Source organism: Mesoplodon mirus, assembly GCF_964341445.2.
Source record: "Mesoplodon mirus genome assembly, chromosome: 11".
NCBI classification, from domain to species: domain Eukaryota; kingdom Metazoa; phylum Chordata; class Mammalia; order Artiodactyla; family Ziphiidae; genus Mesoplodon; species Mesoplodon mirus.
Genome location: NC_138987.1, coordinates 91,358,107 through 91,377,549, shown reverse-complemented (window position 1 = coordinate 91,377,549; position 19,443 = coordinate 91,358,107). Strand labels below are relative to the sequence as shown.

The following is a 19,443-nucleotide window of genomic DNA, read 5'->3' as shown; positions in this document are numbered from 1 at the left end:
GAAGAAAGCAAAGAAATGAGGGTCTCAATCGGATCATACAACTGTTTTATTCTTGTACTCTTGTGCTGTTTACAGTGTCTCCCAATAAAGAAGAACCCCAGTTGGCAGGGAATGTGATTAGGGACCTTCAGTGAACCAGCAGCAACCACAGGAGAATCCAGGGATGGGACGGAGATACAGGGACCCAAGGCACAAGGACTGTTAAGTGCTAGTTTGCCCACTTCCTGGCCTCTAGTTGCTCGAATGGGAATAAAAGAGGGAATATTAAATGATTGTCTATTGGGATGGAGAACTGGGGAGATCTGGCTGTGAGAGGGTATCAGAAGCGTGGGGGCAGGATTAAAGCCTGGGTTTTAAGCATCTTGCTCGGGGGACCACTGTGAGAGACAGTGTGGGAGAGGACGCAGCGATAAGAGAAGGTGGAGGTTGCTGGAGAAGGGGCTCAGCTGTGGTCAGGGAGGAGGGGCGGGGCTCTTCTGGGTGGCAAAGGTAGGGAAAGGGATGGGCAGGGGCGCTCATTCCGTCCAGTCCTTCTTGATGGACAGGCTCCACTCCCAGGTAAGGTGGTCGTGCTTGTCATCATCCGTGAAGAAGGATTTGTTGTGGTAAGTGCCTCGAGCCAGCATGCCCTTGGGGGCCTCCTCAGTTGGAGTCAGAAACTCATACTCCTCTGGCCGAGGCCCATAGCTGCCAACCATGAATGTTGCTTTATCCACTAGGAAGAAAGAAAAGTTCATTAGGGTGAAAGCCTGGTAGAGGGAAAACAAACACTGCACACTGAAGAATTTGGAGCACAGCTCACTGTGATCAAAGCCCACAGCAATGGTTTCCAATCCTGGCTAAACACCAGATTTACCTGGGGCAACTTTTTTTTTTTCTCTTAAAAACATTTTTTTAAAAAGTGGAGTTCTTTTTAATAATACACTGTTCTTTGACCCACTCCCAAAGATTAGTGATCTGCTGTGGGTCCCAAGAATCAGTGTCTTTAAAACACATTACAGCTGATTTTGAGATTCAGGAAGGTGGGGAATCAGTGCCCTAAATCCATGGGGATCAAGACTCTTTTTATGGAGATGTAGCAGATTATACCATAAAAAATGTCCCAGGTGGTCAAAAGGTACAAACTTCTGGTTATAAGCTAAGTAAGTCCTGGGGATGTAATGTACAGCATGGTGACCATAGTTAACAGTACTCTAGTGTATATTTGGAAGTTGCTGAGAGAGTTGATATTAAAAGTTCTCAACACAAGAAAAAAGCATTGTAACTATCTGTGGTGATGGGTATTAACTAAACTTTTGGTAATCATTTTGCAGTGTATACATATATCAGATCATTATGCTATAAGCCTCAAAATGGTACAATGTTATATGTCAATTCTATCTCCATAAAAAAATATCTCCAACTAGTTGAGACCTGAGTTCTGGCTTCAGCTCTGCAACTACCTAACACTTTGGAGCCTCTCTTTCTTTTCTATATAATGAACTTCAAGGGTCTTCTATCTACAAACTATCATTCTATGAACAGTTGGAGGAGATAAGGTAACAGCTGGGGATCAGAATGAACAGAATTCATGGATGGAATAATTAAATGAAAGGAAAAACCAATAGTTTGGTTAAAAAAATAGTGATGAACTGGGACAGATGGTAAAAATAGCCAACCAAAGTTATTAACAGGTAACTGGGATATATATTAAGAATAGTAGGCTGGGCTTCCCTGGTGGCGCAGTGGTTGAGAGTCCACCTGCCGATGCAGGGGACACGGGTTCATGCCCCGGTCTGGGAGGATCCCACATGCCGCGGAGCGGCTGGGCTCGTGAGCCATGGCCGCTGGGCCTGCGCGTCTGGAGCCTGTGCTCCGCAACGGGAGAGGCCACAACAGTGAGAGGCTCGCCTACCGCAAAAAAAAAAAAAAAGAATAGTAGGGATTAGAAAGTATAAGTAAAGGTAGGCAGGCAGGTGACATTTAGTTGGCTGTTGTTTTGAATAAGCTTGTAGGAACAGCTACAGACACCTCATCGACCTCTTGCCCGAGTGAAGCACCACAGTCTTTACGCCCAAAGGAAAATAATAAACTGAACTATTTTTTTTCATGAGACCAGGTATTGGAAGGATCAACCAAGGTCTTTCAGGTTAACAGTCTTCTGTGGCATTTGAGTCACTGAGTGGTTCTCTATGTCATGCAAATTGATCAGTGTCTTCCCTAGCCCTCATTGATTGGTTTGGAGGAACTGACCTACACATTATTGTTTCACACTTCTGGGGGATGCTGTGTGACACCTTCAGGTAAAAGGGAACTTTACAGGTCTTCCCTGGTGGCGCAGTGGTTGAGAGTCCGCCTGCCGATGCAGGGGACACGGGTTCGTGCCCCGGTCCAGGAAGATCCCACATGCCGTGGAGCGGCTGGGTCCGTGAGCCATGGCCGCTGAGCCTGCGCATCTGGAGCCTGTGCTCCGCAACGGGAGAGGCCACAACAGTGAGAGGCCCGCGTACCGCAAAAAAAAAAAAAAAAAAAAAAAAAAAAAAAATGCTAATAACCTGAAGTTTAAGTGTCAGTGAGAAGCAGAGTTTGGGACAGTGGAAAGTGTGGATACTTTACCTTTCACCCCAGTCCGGTAGGTGTGTTGAACATATTTCAGTCCTGACACAATATCCTTGTTCACCTGTAGGTGGGAAGGATCCAAGCGATTCAGATTAGAGAGGATCTTTCATTTTTCCTCATCTTTCATGCTGATCCTACCTAGCTGAGGCTTCTCTGAGGACAAAAGGACTGAAGATTTGATTCAGAATAAGTTACTACTGTCTTTTAGCGTGGTGATGAGGCAGACGTTGGAGAGAGGAGGTCACAAGACTCAACGTTACCAATCTGGTTGTAACTGTCTAATCCTGTGATTTTTGGTGTCAGGGATGGGATGGTTAATTACAACATTGTCTCAATATTCTTCATTACATTTCCCCTTCCTCAATGGTCCAGAGAATGGTCTTGATCTCCCCTCCCTGATATTACTGGCCAGAAGACCATCCTTGTTTTAGGTTACAAAGGTACCAGTGGAAATTATTGTGTAAATATCTGAAAAATCCTAACTTCAGAAATGATCCACCTAACATACGAAAAACAAACAAAGAGAAAAGTCGTAATGGAAAATCAGGTCTAGAAGATGACTTTGCCTGTAATGTAACTGTGATTGGAGTCTAGAGATGAGGAGATGGGTCACAGGAAAACATCCCCCTCATATGTAAATAATGGGTGAAATCCATTTGCATCTGGCAAGTATTTTGGATGGCTGTCATTTTCAGACGTTGTCTGAGATCTTGCCACTTTCCCGAGCTTTTCAAAGAAAATTTACTAAAGCAGAATGAAAATATAGACAGCCCAAGCACTTTGTTTTTCCATGATTCATTCTACCTAGGACTGAACTGGTCTCTCTGTTAATTTTATACAGTGGTCATGTTTATACAAACAAATTAAAGTGGGCATGGCAGCATTAGCTGGATGGCTTGGTTAATTGTTCACCGATGTAAGAATTAAAGCATCTTAAAAATAGTTTCTCCTCAACAATAGGTAGGACTCCCTTTTTGTTTTGGACAGAGTAGTTAAAGCAATCTGTCAGTGCTACATTTTGTTTTGTTGGCAATGAGGTAGCATAGCAGTGAATTCTGCCAGCTGAGGTTTGAAAGTGTCACTCAGTAAAATCTGTAGCATAAACCTACCAAAAGCAGACAGAATGAAAACAGCTTCATTGAAGAAACTGTGATGAAATGAAACTCAAACTTTCTAATTCCTCTGACCTCTACATGTGACTCATAGAAATAGGAAAAATGAATGCATCTTTCTAGAAGTCTCTAAGCTGGTCTTCTGGGCCTAGTAGAAGATGTGGTCTGGTGGTTAAAAGACCAAAAAACAGGAATGGTGGCAGAGTAGTAAATAAGGGCTTTAAAATAAAGAGACTCCTGTTTTTCTACTGCTCGATAGAGTGTTCATTTAATATAAATATGGTTGAGACAGACGAAAGAAAAGTATAAATATTCCTAGTTATTCTCTTCCTCTGCTTGCACATCCCTCCCAATTGTCTTTTCCACCCCAGGAAAAGACAGTTTACTGGGAGCATGAATAAAAGTGAGGGCCATGGAAATCCCATATACCACATCTCCTTGGGAGGCAGAAGGAAAAGGGGAAGAAACTCAAAGAACCATCCCAGTTTTGGGACAGTGTTGTTAAGTTTTGAGGAAGAAAGAGAAGAACTTTGAGAACAACTAAGAGAGTGAATGAAAGAGGATTCTAGGGTGTGTTGCTGGTGTTACGAATGCAAACTTTCCTGGACATTTTTCAAGAGACATCAGTAAAGATTTCAATCACTTTCCAATTACATATTTTCAGTTTTGAACTGGGGTTTCTTCCTCGATCCACGCTGGGACAGGCCACAGGGCGGTTCGACTTTATGTGGGTTACACATAGAGAGTGATGTTTCCCTGTTAGAGACAAGGCCAAATCTCTGAAGTGGATGGGACCTGAAAACTGCTTTCTGTGCCCACCTCCTCCATCGCCTTCATGTGTAATCCTGACTGCCGAGGACCCAACCCCGGCCTTCTCACCCATGGCAGAAGCCCATGCACCAGACCTTTCCTTCTCATCTTATTCACATCAACATTTTCTTTTTGAATTTTATTTATTTATTTTTATACAGCAGGTTCCTATTAGTTATCTATCTTATACATATTAATGTATATGTGTCAATCCCAACTGCTTATTAAATTGAAAAATTAAGGCAGTAGCATTAATGATTCGAAATTGGACTGATGTGAAACCCATTTGAAGCATATTTGGATACAATGCCTTACTAAACTCTCAGGTGCTTTAGTAATAAATACAGGAAACAAGTAAGTGACTATTATAGAGTGTCTATTATAGAGTAGGCGTCAACAAATATTTTCAGAAGGAAATTATTTTGAGGCATATTTGTATGTGGTGGGGAATGATTGTCCAAAGACCCTGAATCATATCCTGAACCTTTGAGAAAGAAGGGCTGGTGTGCAAATAGAGAGGGCAGATGGGGTCTTTGTTGGTGGAGCCCAAGCCCTGGAGGAAGTGACCAAGTGGGAGTGAGGGGCAACCAAGGCACATATAAGCAATTAAATGCAAACAGTGAATTTCTAACTCATTTGTTTTCAAAGTCAAGGTTACTTTTCTCCTTGATTTTGGTTGCTTGCTGGGATATGGGCCTATTCACTCTATGTCAGTTTATCTCCTATTTAGTTTTGCTCTTACTTGTTTACCTGCTCTACAACTAAGTTGTAATTTCCAGTTATTTATCAAGCACCACACCCCCTGGATTTATATATCTTTGAGCAATTATAGCTGAGGCTCTAGCTGTTCTATTCTCTTTTCCTATTAATTGATTCATTCATTTATCTATTTCTCAATGAATAGTCATGAAATATCTACCATTTACAAAGTTTTGCTTGAAATATTGCAAAGAAGGGATAGATAGTCTCTCCCTATCTCAAGGTGTTTAGGCTGAATAGGGGAGAAATGATACAAGTGGTATAATACAAAGTAATGTGTGTCTTGTGGATGTGAGTATTAGAAGGTCCCAGGAGAGGGATCCCATTGGCTTCAGTGATCAAGGGAGAGTCCAAGGGAAGGGTCCTGGCTGGAAGAAGGCATGAAGCAAAGGTGCACCTGTAACAGGTAGAGCCCAGGATTGGGGAGAGGACAGTCCAGGGAAAAAAAGAGAAATAAACAAAAAGTATGCCAACGTGATAATGCAAGAAATTTGATTTTTTCTTCCTCTGATTATAGGAAGGATTTAAACTTTATTAAAACATACAAAACGAGATACTTACTTTGAAGTTAATTTTGACTCTATATTCAACCCCTTCCTTTAGCACAAAGGTTTCTTTTTTGAGGGCTTCCAGATCCCCTGTAGAAGTGGATTTTGAAAGAGTTAATTCTCCTCAGAAGGACATTCACAAGGAGATGAATGAAGTTGAAGCTCCAGAGCCACTTGCTGGGCTCCTCAGAGCAACATGGTCCACATGGTCCTCAAGTCAAAGAATGTCTGAGATTAGTTGCTGCACAAACACATTTGAAATGCCTGAAATCTTGCAGCCAGATGTGAAAGAAAAGTGATAGAGCTTTTCCCCAAGTTTGACTGCAACCTTAAGAATATGTAAGACGTTATGGTTAAAGACTCCGCCCCCACCCCTCAAATAAAGAAATAGGAGAAAAATATTATATGAGTGCCAGCTATTTGTTTTTGTAGATTTGTTAGCATCTGTGGTGTTTTCTAGCTTTAAAAAATGTACTCATTTGGTTCCTTTTTATCATTCTAAAAAAATTTCACTTTGGTACTTAATTTTGCTTTTGCATTTGCAATTTCATATTATTTTTCTTAAGGAAAAGGAAACATCACTTAAGTTATAAAAGCTTCAGGCTCCATAAAACTGAGAACTGCCCCTAATTCCTGTACCCTGGTCAGAGAGGTGATCTTTCTCTGCTCCTCTCCCAATGTGATCCTGTATAATTTGACATTCGGGGTGACTCTGTGTGTGTGTGTGTGTGTGTGTGTGTGTGTGTATGTTTTGCACAGTTCTGTGCAGCTGCTTCACGTACAGAGTTGGTACCAGCATCCTATGTATACATCTGGGATTCACCTCCATAGCTCTTTTGTGACAGAAACCTGAATTTGGTTTTCTTGCTGCTGGGAAAAGAGGACAGAGACCAAGTTTTCCCTGCAACATCATCAAGCCCTTCTGAACAGAGCAGGTTTCCTTAGCGCCAATTCAGACCTTATCTTGCAAAATGATGGCTGTACCAGGTAACTTTATGCAATTTCACACAGGAAGAGGTCTGAGGTCTGATGAGAGAGAGAGAGAGAGAGTTTCTCTCTTGGAGATATGCTAGAACGTGGAGGTAGTTGAATGTATGCTGTAATGATTTCGGTTGAATAGGAAGTGTGTCTTAGCCTCCAATTTCCTCTCTCTGACAAAAAGCCCATATAAGGTAAACAGTGGATGTGTCCTGTGTGAGGGGAACCACCTCCTGGCTGCTAAGCCTACTGTTCTAGAGTCATGCTATATTCTGTCTCATGAGTCCATGTTTTTGAATCTGGTAATAATTGTTTGTATTTTACTAAGACCTGCCTTTCATACCCCCAACCCCTAGCTCAGTGGTCCTTTCCTCATTCCTCCCATTTGCCAGTTTTCCCCAAATCAGCCCCCTTCCCATCTCTCCTCATTTCCTCCAGACCTAAGTCTCAGGAAAGGACTTGACCCTTGTCACAATAAAGTGAAAGAAAATAACATGTTCATTTGTACATCTTTAGTGGGGGAAGTTGCTTCTTTAAAAGAATCAGAGCTTTAAGTTAAATAATGTGTATTTAACAGTGGAATTCCTAGCATTATTCAGGAGGTCTTAGATTGCTTCCTGTCTTCAGGTAAGTTCTGTAGCTGAGGTAAGGTCAATATTTTCTCTAATGTTTAGATGGTATAAATATTACCATTTCAGAAGCATACAGCTTGCTTCTTAACATTTCCATCAGCAGTCTTTTTACACAAATAGTAATTCTCCTGCTACCATGTGGAGATAAAAATCTGAAGTAAATATGATACAGGTAGATATATCCAGTACTTACACCTGACCCCTTTTCAAGTAGAGACAGAGACTGGGCTTTTCATTAAGCACAGTAAATACTGTGAAAACTATGATTTGCGAACTGGTCTCAGCATACCTTACTAGAATTCACTTTACCAGGATTTCTCTTTTTTTTTTGCTGAGACAGAGGACAAAAACCAGTGATGCTGTTAGGCGCCACTGAACAGAACAGATGTGTCCACTTACCAGTGAGGTCCATGGTGATTGGTCCTGGGGCACTTTCACAAACCAGGGTAAGACGGGTGACAGTGACATTGGGGGCTGTTGGGTCTGCAGGATTCAAAAGGGAATGTAAGCACAGAGAGAAGGTATTTACGCACTTTGTGTGTGTGTGTGTGTGTGCACATTTAAAGTAGGAGAGAGAGAGAAGATAAAAAAGAAAAGGGATATCTCCATCTGGAGGAGAAATAGAAATGGAAGTGGCAGATTCACCATGCTTGGTCTTAGTGGCCTTATAAATTCCAGTGATGCTATTTCTGCTTCAGGTACTTGTAGGTCCATCTCAATCATCAACAGCAGACATTTCCTGAGTGGCTATGTGTACTCTGCTGGTTAGTCGCGGCCCATCCATATCTTTGGGCTATGTCTTAGTCCGCCATTGCGTACGTGTATGTGGAAGAGATGGTTATTTAGGTAAGGAGTGAGAACGAGAAAGAGAAGAAAAAGAGAGAATGTGAGCAATCGTGGAGAGAATACAATTCTGAGTGGTAGTCTGACATTCCTTCTAAACCCTCCCTATGTGTTATTTTTATCTATTTCAATGTTAACTTGCACCTTATCTCCGAAGAAAACTTAATTATCTGGTCCATAACTTGATTCGGCACATAGAGATTGCACCTCACTCACTTAACCCTGGAGGCACTTGGTACACTTTCCTTTGCAACTGCTCCTGAGTAGCTGAAATGTCTGCCTTGTCAGTGCCCCTCCACCTGCCCCCCATCTCGGCACACACACACCTTCTACCACAGGACCGTCCCCCAGGAGCGTTTTCTTGTACTTAGCTAGACTTTCATCATCTTTGTCCATCTCCTGCAACTCCTTCAGGGACTTCTGTGGTGGAGGCTTGTAACTGAGCTTGCCATCCAGCTCCTCCTCCTCCTCCTCCAGGTGTGGTTCTGGGGCCTTTTCAGTCATTTTGATCTAGAGAGAGAGGGAGGGAGAGAAAGAAAGAGCGAGAGAGAGGACGGTCTATTAGCCAAAAGTCAGCGGATATGAGCGATGTTTGTGGGGCTGTTCTTAGCATTATTTTTGCCCTAATGAACTTGTGTAATTGTCAGTGATTTTCCAGATTTTCCCCTAATTCAGCCTCATTCTATTTCACAAAATAAGGATATAATGCATTCCAGGCTTTCCTTTCACATGCCTGAATGTTACCATACTGTGATGAGTCCCTCCTGCTCACTGAATGAAACTGACAGAAAAAAAGTAACTCTTTGGGAATCCTGTAAAACAAGGGAAACAACATAGCACAGCTGTCCTGGATGATAATGAGTGGCCCTAGCTCATATACTTATAGAAATTATCACAGTCCTCCAAATCCAGCCAGCCTTGCCAGTGTCAAAGTGCTCAGTGTGTACAATCCCAGTTATGATGGTTTCAAGTACATGCTAAAAAAAGTTAGCTCTTTCCCATTCATTGAATCTTTCTCTGAACTCCTGCAAGAGCTCAAAGGTTAACTCATGAGAAGTTGTAGGTCCCTGTGATACCTGCCTGAGTGTCTGATTGTTTTTCACCCAACACTGCTAATAATTCCTTGAGGGCAGGTACTAAGTGTTGTGTTTCTCTTGAATCTCCCAAGACACTGGAAGAGTTCAGCCATTTTATAAGCGTTCATTCATTGACTTAATAGGTTCCATATATAAAGATCTTCTGTTCTTTTGAAATGACACAAAATAGCAAAGGACTCTAAATCCTCCAGACAAATTGTAACTGTGTCTTTAGTACCTTCTATCAATTTCCACTTCCCTTTTAGTACCTCTCTACCCTCTCGAGATTTCCCCTGACTGACCTTATGCTCTAAGACCTCACCTGGGCATACTCTAGGGTCTGTCTTCTTCCATCATCATTTATATTTACTTGTTTTGTGTTAAAACATTGAGGGAAGATCTAATAAAATTATTCACATATAAGTGTTGATGAATGAATGATAAATTCAAAAATTATTCCTCTTAGGGCATGTATAGTCAGAGCTTTTCAGAGCTGAAATGACCCTTAGAGGTAATATATTCCAAACCCTAATTTAATCATTGAGAACCTTGAAACCCAGAGGTTAAAAGAATTGCCCAAGTTCACATAGAGGGGTGAGATGCCTTGTCTTAATAAATTAGAGGAAGAAATCTCTACTGGAAGAATTTCAGGCCCCATGGTTGGGAGCAATGGAGCTATTTGGGGAAACAAGGGAGATATTTGGAGAAGGAGATGATGTCCTGATTTCCTTTTGTTCTGCTCTGAGGGTAACTCTCTTCCCTGTCTTGGGTAAAGGCTTTAGTGCTGGAAGTGGCAGAACACTAAGTAAATACCTATCACATCTCATCCTGAGTGACTCTTCAAATCTCTATGAAGTCCCCTGAGAGTGAAGCTGTGTCTGGCCAAAGTCAGTTAGGGTCTTGAGTCTCAATGTCACTATTATTGGCAACAGGAAGAAAAATAATTTGGAAGTGAAGCCAAACAAAAGCAGTTTTAACAGAATAAAAAAAAAGGAAGGAAAAGAAATCATATCTCCTGGCTCATCAGTCCTCTTCCAGCAAAAGAACAAGCCAAACACTGTGACTCTTGATCAACTCTGAAAACAGTACTGCAATGCCCAGGTCCACTTCCTGTGTAGGCAGGAAGCATGTAGGCCTGTTCCTATGGCAACTCTTGCTTCAGCTACAGAACCAGCTCCACTCAGAGTTGAGCCTCTAGAGAAGATCACAATAAACAGAGTGACTAACTCAACTCATGTTACAAACAACACTCAGGGAAAGTGAATGAACTGGTTGGAAAAACAGTGAAGGATGCAGTGGGTGGAGGTTGTAGGTTGTGGGTAGTTTAAGGACAACCATTAAGCCACACATAAAGAGCAACCCAGAGGAGACTAATCAGATGAGACAGGTTCTCCTCTGGAGCCTGACCAGATATCCAGGGTAGAGGTCACATAAGAAACCTGCAGACAGAGCATCAGGAAAGCTATCTACAGATGAAAGCATCTCAGCCTGCATAGGCAGGACTTTCTGGAATATATTGCTTGGTTCTAACAAGTCATGTGCTTGAAGTTTGACCATGAGATGAAGACATCACAGTAGATCAAGGTGACTTTACTAACCTAGGGAGCTGTAATTCTGCACCCTCAAATATCAATTTTGAAAAGAGAGAGAGAGAGATAGAGACAGAGACAGAGAGACAGAGACAGAGAGACAGAGAGAGAAAGATCTGGTCTAGGACAGCATTTCCTAACTTCTCACAGTGTAATCATTGACAAGTCAATTTATCTGTCATCTAGAGCTTGATCTTTTCATTAGTGAATCTGAGACTTGTGTCACTTTTAAATTTCCTTGATTCATTACAGATACAATAATTGCTCTATAAAAATGATCCAAAAGGGCTTTCCTGGTGGCTCAGTGGTTGAGAGTCCGCCTGCCGATGCAGGGGACACGGGTTCCTGCCCCGGTCCGGGAACACATGCCGCGGAGCGGCTGGGCCCGTGAGCCATGGCCGCTGAGCCTGAGTGTCCGGAGCCTGTGCTCTGCTATAGGAGAGGCCACAACAGTTAGAGGCCCGTGTACCGCAAAAAAAAAAAAAAAAAGAAAAAAGAGCCAAAAATTTATTTAAAAACATTGAAGATCAGAGGATAATGTGGGATTACTATAGTCAAGAGGAGGAAATTCGGGACTACATGAAAATAATTTGGTCTAATTATATAGCATAAAAAAAAAGAGATATGAAGTCAGATGACCCCAAACCAGTTCACTCTGAAGAGCTGATTGGAAAAAAAGACGAAAATGTCAAAATATGGCAAATAAAGGACTGGAAACCACTTCTCAGGGAAAGGCCTTTTTAAAGCAAAATTAAGGTCACAAATATATGATGAGCATCCAGTATTTACAAGACACTGTACTTTAGTACATACTGATATTTAAGTTATTCTCCAAAGTGGAGAAAACATTGGAGGAAGAGCAATCTAGCCATATCAAAAAGCCCAGCTTGTTTGACTGATGGTTCTTAATCTTTTTGGAGATTACAAAGCTGTTTAAAAATCGGGTAAGGGTCATGGTCCTCATAAAAGGAAAAATGGAAAAAGCCCATGAAATTGTGCATGCAGTACAGGGGTTCATGGACTCCTGAAGTCCTTTGTAGATTCTACTGAAGTCCATGATTAAGAGTTTGACCTCGAAACTGTAACTTTTGGAAACAATGAAGCAGAGCGTTGAGTGTTAAAGGGGAAGCTTGCTTGTCTCTGAAGCCTGGCCAGACCAATGACACACTCAGCCTCAAGCCAAGGGTACTGTCTGTGAACCTGAAACTTTGGCTCTCTGAAGCAGGAGAAGATACCAGGTAACATCTGGATCTGACCACAAGCCCAGCAGAAGAGTGATGGTGCACAGGGGGCAGTTTTAGGGAAGAGTTCTGGGTCAATTTATTTGATTTTGGATAATTATTCCCTCACTGAACTAGGCCTCATCATGCATGAGTTTTCATTCTGACTTTGCCACTAACTAGCTGTAACCCTGTGAGCAAATGTTCCAGCTGCTGTGATCTTCCTTTCCTCATCTTGGGAAGTGAGGGGTTAGGGTAGACCATCTCTAGGTGCTTTCCTTTTCTAAGGCCTTTACTTGTAGTCAAGTGTCAGCTAAATTGCCATTCAATTACCTTATTTCACCGGTGTATATAAGAGACAACCTACCTCTGTTTTACTATTTCAAATTTATGTGAATTCCCCAAAGATCCTACATTTTCAATTTCACAGTTCATTTCCAGGGAACTTCAGATCCTCCCAAAGCCCCAACTGGTTTATATATCTTGACAATGGTTTCCCAGACTACCTGTGTGTGTATATTGAACTACAAATACAGTTTTCCTTTTTTTTTTTTTAAAATAATTTTTACTGTTTTTTTTTTTTTTTTTTTTTTTTTTTTGGCTGCACCGTGCAGCTTGCAGTATCTCAGTTCCCGGACCATGGCAGTGAAAGCCCAGAATCCTAACCCCTAGGCCACCAGGGAACTCCCTCATTTTTCTCTTTTCCATTTTATGGGTGCTGCTGAAGTGAAAATAGGAATTTTATGGAAATTCCAGACTTTTTTCTAATCTCATCATCTAAAGAACAGCTGGCTTTGTAATTGATGATAATAATTCTAACAGTTATCACACAAATGTTAACCGCTGTCATGAGGATTATCTCATTTAGTCCTCACCACAACCTTAAGGACGGCCGTTATCATCATTCCCTTCTAGAGATCAGGAACCTAAAGGTGAGGTAAGTAACTTGCCCAAGACTTGTTGTGTAAGTGGCAGAATGAATATGTGAGCCCGGGTGGCCTGACCTGAGGCTCTACGCTCTGTCGCTCTGTCGCTCCAGCTTTCTTTATTAAGAAGTAATAATGAAACTGGAGAGATCTGGAGAGCTCGGTTGGTCATTGTGGGAATCTCCCTGGGGGGTGCACAGGCAAAGGTAAGTGCTGCTTTGCAAAACTCTGCAGGGCGGCTTTAGCAAGTCAGGGAAGTGTCACATAAAGAGGGTTTCAGTGCAACTAGGCTCCATGTCCCCTTGCGCAAGTCACTAAACCTCTGCTCCAGTTTTGGTCTCTGCAAAATGAGATCGTTGCGTTAAAAGATCTCTGAGACCCCTTCATAATTCGATGACCCTAATGCTCCTAAGTTAAAGAAGGCTGTAAAACAAGAAAGGGAAAGAGGAAGTGGAGGTGAGGTTGGGGAGAACCCAGCCCATTGGCATAGAACATTCTTGTTGGGGTCTGCTTACCTCCCTCTGCAGCTCACCCCCACAAAGAGCAGGGTTGTTTTGTTTGTTTCTTTCTTTGTAGGGTGTTTTTGACTTTGGTTCTTTACACAGTAGAAGTGAAATGGAGAATTATCAATTTTATATTTCATAAGGCCCCAAAGCACATGTGCTTTTTTTTTTAATGTGCTCACCACTCTAGTTATCTATTTCCTGCTTCACAGATGCCTACACATGTGAATTTTCACAGCAAACCCACACACACCCATGTTTAGTATTCAGTGAAACAGTGCCAAGATTTAGATGGGCTGAGGCAGGAACTTAATCCTCTCTGGCTCAATTAAAATGACGAATTAAATTAGGGTGGGTACTCATGGTATGAGTATAACATAGCACAAGTCGGTGTCTTTGCTTACAAATTCAGTGAAATTTCCAAGACACTGAAAGTGAAATGCACTTGAGATTTTACCAGTCTCCAGGATGGAGCACACTCTTCTGGTTCATTAATGCAGTTCTAAATAAGTGGAGGGCAAGAAAAGGTAAAACTCTTGAGTTTAGATGAAACACATCACCTGGTTAATTCATAGAAAGATGACCCTGTATGTCTCCTGGGACTTGAACTTCGAGACCAATGGACCAGAAATTCAAAATGTGCATCCACGATTGACTTTTTATGGGACTTAAGCCAGTTATTAACCTCATTGAGCCCAAGTTTTTCCACCAGTAAAGTGGGAATAATAATCTTTCTTTATAGGATTGAAGAGTGGGAGAAAACATGAAAAGTTCTTGGACTATCCTGGTCAATAGTAGATGTTCAATAACACTCTATTCCCTTCCTCTCCTCCCTTCCTGGTGACGCTGTCTGTTTTGCTACAGTTTCAGCTTCAGCAAGGTAACTGACTGCCAGATCCCAATGCTTTCTTCTGGATCTGCAGTGTTGACAAGGTCATCTCCTTCCTTCTTAAAAATAGATTTTGTCTCTTTGAGGAGTACAAAAGAGACAAGAAGTTCTGGGAATTGCAAGGATTGTTTATGAACTGAGTCAGCCATAAAATAGGACTGTCACTATTATATTTCTTTAAAAAGCTATTTAATTTTAGATTCTATTTATTGCTCCCTTTCATAAGTGAAGTCAGGGGTCACTCTGTGAATGATGGGAAATGACAGGAGACACAGGCACAGCTAATGGAGAGAATTGCCTCTGGCTCTGGAGCAAAGCACAGTGGAGACTTAACTCATGCCCCAAAGTTGCCAGATCATGCTTCTAGATGCACAGGCCGGGAGTATTAGATAAAAGAGTAAAGTGGAGGGAGAGAGAGAGAGAAATGTGGAAGTAACAGAAGTAGGGGATTTCCATCAGAGAAGTACCTATGTGAGCATCAGCATTCCCTGTCATCTTTGTCTCCCAATATCCAGGATATGCCCACTTTCCCCAAATCTGGGGTTGTAGCTTTACAGAAGGTCATGGAGAGCTGGACCATCTCAGAGCCAGTTGAGGAGGATTTGGGTCTGCTTTGCTGTCTACGTGGTTATTTGGCTCATTTGGGGAGTCCAAGTTTATCCTTCAGGACTCCAGAAGCTGTCTTGGTTCTGGATTCCTTTCTGGTGTGTCACTATTCCCTAGTGACCTAGAGGAATTGGTGCTTCCAAAAAGCAGCTGAGAGCTGCTTTTTACCACCTCGGCCCCACCAAGAACATCTGAAACTGCAGTGCTGGATAAGAGGAACCAACCCAATACCTGAGAGGACAGTGTCTTGTTACATACAATAAACATTAAGATCAATCAGAGGAGGGTACAGATTCCTAGAAGCAGAATTCTTTAGCATTTCCCTTGAAATAATTAGTTCCCAAGAAATAATACGTCATTCCTTCCTGGACATTCATAGTACAGTTGGTCTTCTGCTGATACTGAGGGCACGGGACTCAGAGCATCCATAGATTTTAGTATCAAGGAAGAAAGGGGGTGGTCCTAGGACCAATGCCCCAGGACACCCAGATTCATATGCAAAAGGAGAGAGAACTCAGCGGATGCATTCAACTTTCCTGAGCCTCTACTGTGTGAAGTCACTCTACTTCCACAAACATTCATTTTAAATAATCCTCAAAGAAAACTGCATTAAGGCAGCCATTATTGGGCAAAAGACTACACTGCAACTACTCGATCCATTCACAGAGGTTTTAAATTAAGCATGAAAAGTTAGACAGAAGTAGAGACAATTTTTATAAGCACAAATGGTGACTATCGGCCCCTCTAAGAAAACCCAAGTGAATTTTTACAAGCTCTGGCTGTGGAAACCAGAGTGTGTGCAAACCAGCAGGGAGGGACCCAGTGATTCTTCATTGAATGGATAAATGTTGAAGTTTCAGGAGTAACATGAGACCCATTTCTGGGGATGCCAGTATGGACTCTAACCCAAGATCCTGGGTGACAATAACACTGACCCAGGAACAAGGATGCTCAGAATGTGGGATTAAAGAATACTTCTTCCATGCGCATTTCCTAAAATGTCCCTCTGAGGCATTGTAGCTACTGGTTCTTTTTTGCACCAGTGTGTGACCTTAGCCAAGTCACTGAACACTTCTGAGCCTTCCTGTCCTCTCAGAATTCAGATTTATAAATTTCTCATACCAGACCTGACACAAAGAAGGCCCTCCACTTACGTTGTTTCTCTTTCTCTATCTGCTAAATTTTTACTCCCCCCAAGGCACCTCTCTTCCTGCCAGCTGAAGTTTGGAATTTATTGCGCTCCCATGAATTGGTCGGGGCCCTCATCTTTGCATCAGATTGACTCTGCTGTTCTGAGTTTCCACTGAAAACAGAACCTTGACATTGCTCAGAGGATACTTCCTGAGGGACAAACTCAAGTTCTCCCAAATAAGGACCAAATTCCAATGCCTGGAAGATGCCAGCATTTGTTCGGCTATAACGTGGTTATTCCACGTGTGCTGGATCTGTGCGGTATGGATGGGGAATGAACAATTCCCTCAGAAGTCCACACATCTCAGGAAATAATAAGATGATCTTACTATGCCTGTGTCATATCTGGATCTGGGAGGGATGTTTCCTTATAAATGTAATGAAACAAAGCAATGGCAAAGGTGAATGATGGTTGCCTATGACTGAACTCTCTGGGGCCAGCACAGACCGCTTGATTTCCTTTGCTTGATCATTCCTGCACTGAGGCTCCAACATGCTAACCCCGAATTCAGTGGTTCTTGGTCTCTACGTGAAGGGGTGACTATGGGACCTCCATGTAGGAGCAATCTGCATTCCCCGACCCTGAGCAGAAGAACAGCTCAGAGTTTATCAGACCCATGCCACAAGTTACCCTAGGTCCAGAGTTTAATTACAGACCACTTTCTAAAACATGCTGCCTAGGACATCCTCTAAAAAGGAAGAAAGTATTTCAGGTCACACCTAAAGCACTTCTCATGGCTGCCAAATTCAGACCCTGACATTTTGAAGGCCCACTGACTGGGGGTCCTATCTGAGTCCACTTGGACTTTTCTAGAATGTATCTCTTAATAAATTGTTTGGTGTCTTCTGTGTTTGCTTTTAGTTCTCTCAGAGGTAAAGAGATGGTCTTTGGCAACAACAGCACTTATCTTTTTGCCCATCTCACTGGCTTTTGCTAATGGTAGAAATGCTATCCCTGTAGAGTGATGAGTAAATAGCCATGCTCCCCCCTGGATAATTAAATCCCACTGTACCCTAGGGGAGGCTTTCATTATGCATTTCTCTTATATCCCCAGAAAATTCTTCAGTGGAAAAGAGCTTAATATTTGACAACTTTGAACCTTTTTTTTTTCTTTTCAACCAGTCTCTTTAAAGTCTGCCTATAAACAGGAAACCACACATCTCCACCCCAGCAGAAACCCACCATCCACCAACGCGTTTCGTATCAGTTTGGATCTACAGTCTTTTTGCTTCTGAGCTTGGCGAGATGCCGGCTCCAACCTTGTAGGAACCTGGCCAGGCACGCCCGGTGGGTACACGCAAAGCCCTTTTCCAGGACATCCAGAATTTATCTCCTGGGCTGCAGCACTCACCCTCCCTCACCGAGGTGCCTCCCCTGAGTCACTGCTGCTACACCCGGCTCTGACTTCCCCTTCTCTGAAGCCTCCTAGTACTTTCTTTTCATAAAGTTTGTTTTAAAGAGGCACAACCCCTCTCAAAAAAATAAACCGTAGAGGACTGCAGTCTGGTGTAGAGATTCCTCCATTTGTCTGTGCTGACCTGTAGCCTCCCCTACCCTGAAGGTATTTCAACTTACATTCAGGGGTTCACGTCTCCGTCCTGGGTGCCTCTGTCTCTCAAGGCTGACTTCTGAGCACTGGCAGTTAGAACAGGAAGGAAGTTGTGAGAAAAAAAAAAAAAAGTTTTAAACCTACTTGAAGAGGAAACCCTGGGCTGTCTCAAATCCTGTTCCTTTGCGCTGTGTATCTCTTGATCAGCCAACTCTGAACAGCATTCCTGACAATTCATAGCACATGTGAGAGCATGGCCACCCATGTGAACACGGATATACCTGAGTGTTCAGACAAGGGTCCGGAGCTTATAACTGTGCGTCCTATGAATAATTGTGTGGATATGTCTAAAAATCAAGTCATTTCAGTGCGTACGCTTCTGAGGCAAGTAATCTAAAACCAGTAGCAGAAAATTCACATAGGCCTTACTTTGTATCACTAACTTCTGTTCCTCTGGGGTCTCTGCCAGCTTCCTTATCAGCCAGATATTTTGAAAGTTGGCTGGCAGCGAATGCAGGGTGCTAAGAAATTATGAATTTTAACTACATGTATTTAGCCCTAAATCTTGAAATTTGTCCTCAAACTGAGCTTTAGAGTTTTGTCGGTCATAATTTCAAGACGTAGCGTGTATTCAAGCACAAACCATCAAATGTTATTTATTGTAGTTTTCACTAATTTTTCTCTTCAATTAAAAGAAGCCAAAGCACTGTTTTGATTAAACCTAGGAATGCAGATTACAAAATAAAACTTCATTAATTCATAGTCTTCTAACTGAGAACTTGTTATAATTTAACAAGTGCTAAAACTGACTTTGTACCTTATTTGAGGAAATGGCTTGTGAAGTAATTTAAATGGGAACAAGTTGCAGAGGCCATATTTAAATCATTTGAGGGAACAGTTTTTAAAGCACCCAAGCCACATTTTCACTATACATTTCCATTGTTGTTGCCAATAATAAATGCTTATTTATATTAATATTTCAATATTCAGTATTTACATTGTTCTAATATGTTTAGAGCTGACTAATTATGCAAACTGACATTTATTATGAGAAACTGACATTTATTTTGTAGTCAGTTAAATGTAGTGCATTTTGTTCACTTCATTTAGTAAATTGATGCCACCAACTAGATCTTATCCTTAGTCAATGGAACTGAAATAAGTAAGGAGGTGGTGGTCATCTGATGGGAGAAAAGAGATTAATCTAGAAAAACATGAAAAGGAACACAGTATAGAATTAAAATTAATAAAAGTGAGGAAAACCAAATACAGATTTAGTCTATAAATTTCAAAATGATGTAGATAGAACATAGCCTTTGAAACAAAGTATCTGACCGTATTATAAATAAAAGCAAATATTAACTTACACAGAAGATAGTAAAGTTTGTAACTCAGAGCTCTCAAGAAGGGACATATTTCTTCTTTCAATAATATTTTTTGAGCATATAATTCCTCCTAGGTATTGTTCTAGACACTGCACCTAGATACACTGTTTATAAATACAAGGTATCTAGATACAGCAGTAGGCAACAGACAATCTCAAAATCTCTGCTCTCTTGTGGAATTTATGTTCTAGGGGAGACACACAATTGAAAAATAACATAGAATAACAT

The 19,443-nt window shown here is 41.8% G+C and overlaps 1 protein-coding gene across 1 annotated transcript; it reads right to left on the bottom strand.

Annotated features, from left to right (window-relative positions):
* Window positions 1-28: 28 nt before the first annotated feature.
* ARHGDIB (Rho GDP dissociation inhibitor beta) lies at window positions 29-17,953 on the bottom strand. Its single transcript, XM_082634785.1, has 6 exons — window positions 17,857-17,953; window positions 8,607-8,790; window positions 7,837-7,920; window positions 5,841-5,917; window positions 2,596-2,659; window positions 29-715 (listed from the first exon to the last, which is right to left on the bottom strand). Exons 2-6 carry the CDS (start codon window positions 8,782-8,784, stop codon window positions 516-518), a joined length of 603 nt encoding a protein of 200 aa, XP_082490911.1. The 5' UTR covers window positions 8,785-8,790; window positions 17,857-17,953; the 3' UTR covers window positions 29-515.
* Between the last annotated feature and the right edge of the window lie 1,490 nt (window positions 17,954-19,443).

Coding starts and splice junctions, on each gene's coding strand:
- ARHGDIB (XM_082634785.1), bottom strand. CDS start 8,784: ATGACTGAAAAGGCCCCAGAACCACACCTGGAGGAGGAGGAGGAGGAG. Junction 5,918..7,836: donor AATCACCATGGACCTCACTG/GTAAGTGGACAC, acceptor CCACTTCTACAG/GGGATCTGGAAGCCCTCAAA. Junction 2,660..5,840: donor GAGTCAAAATTAACTTCAAA/GTAAGTATCTCG, acceptor TCCCACCTACAG/GTGAACAAGGATATTGTGTC.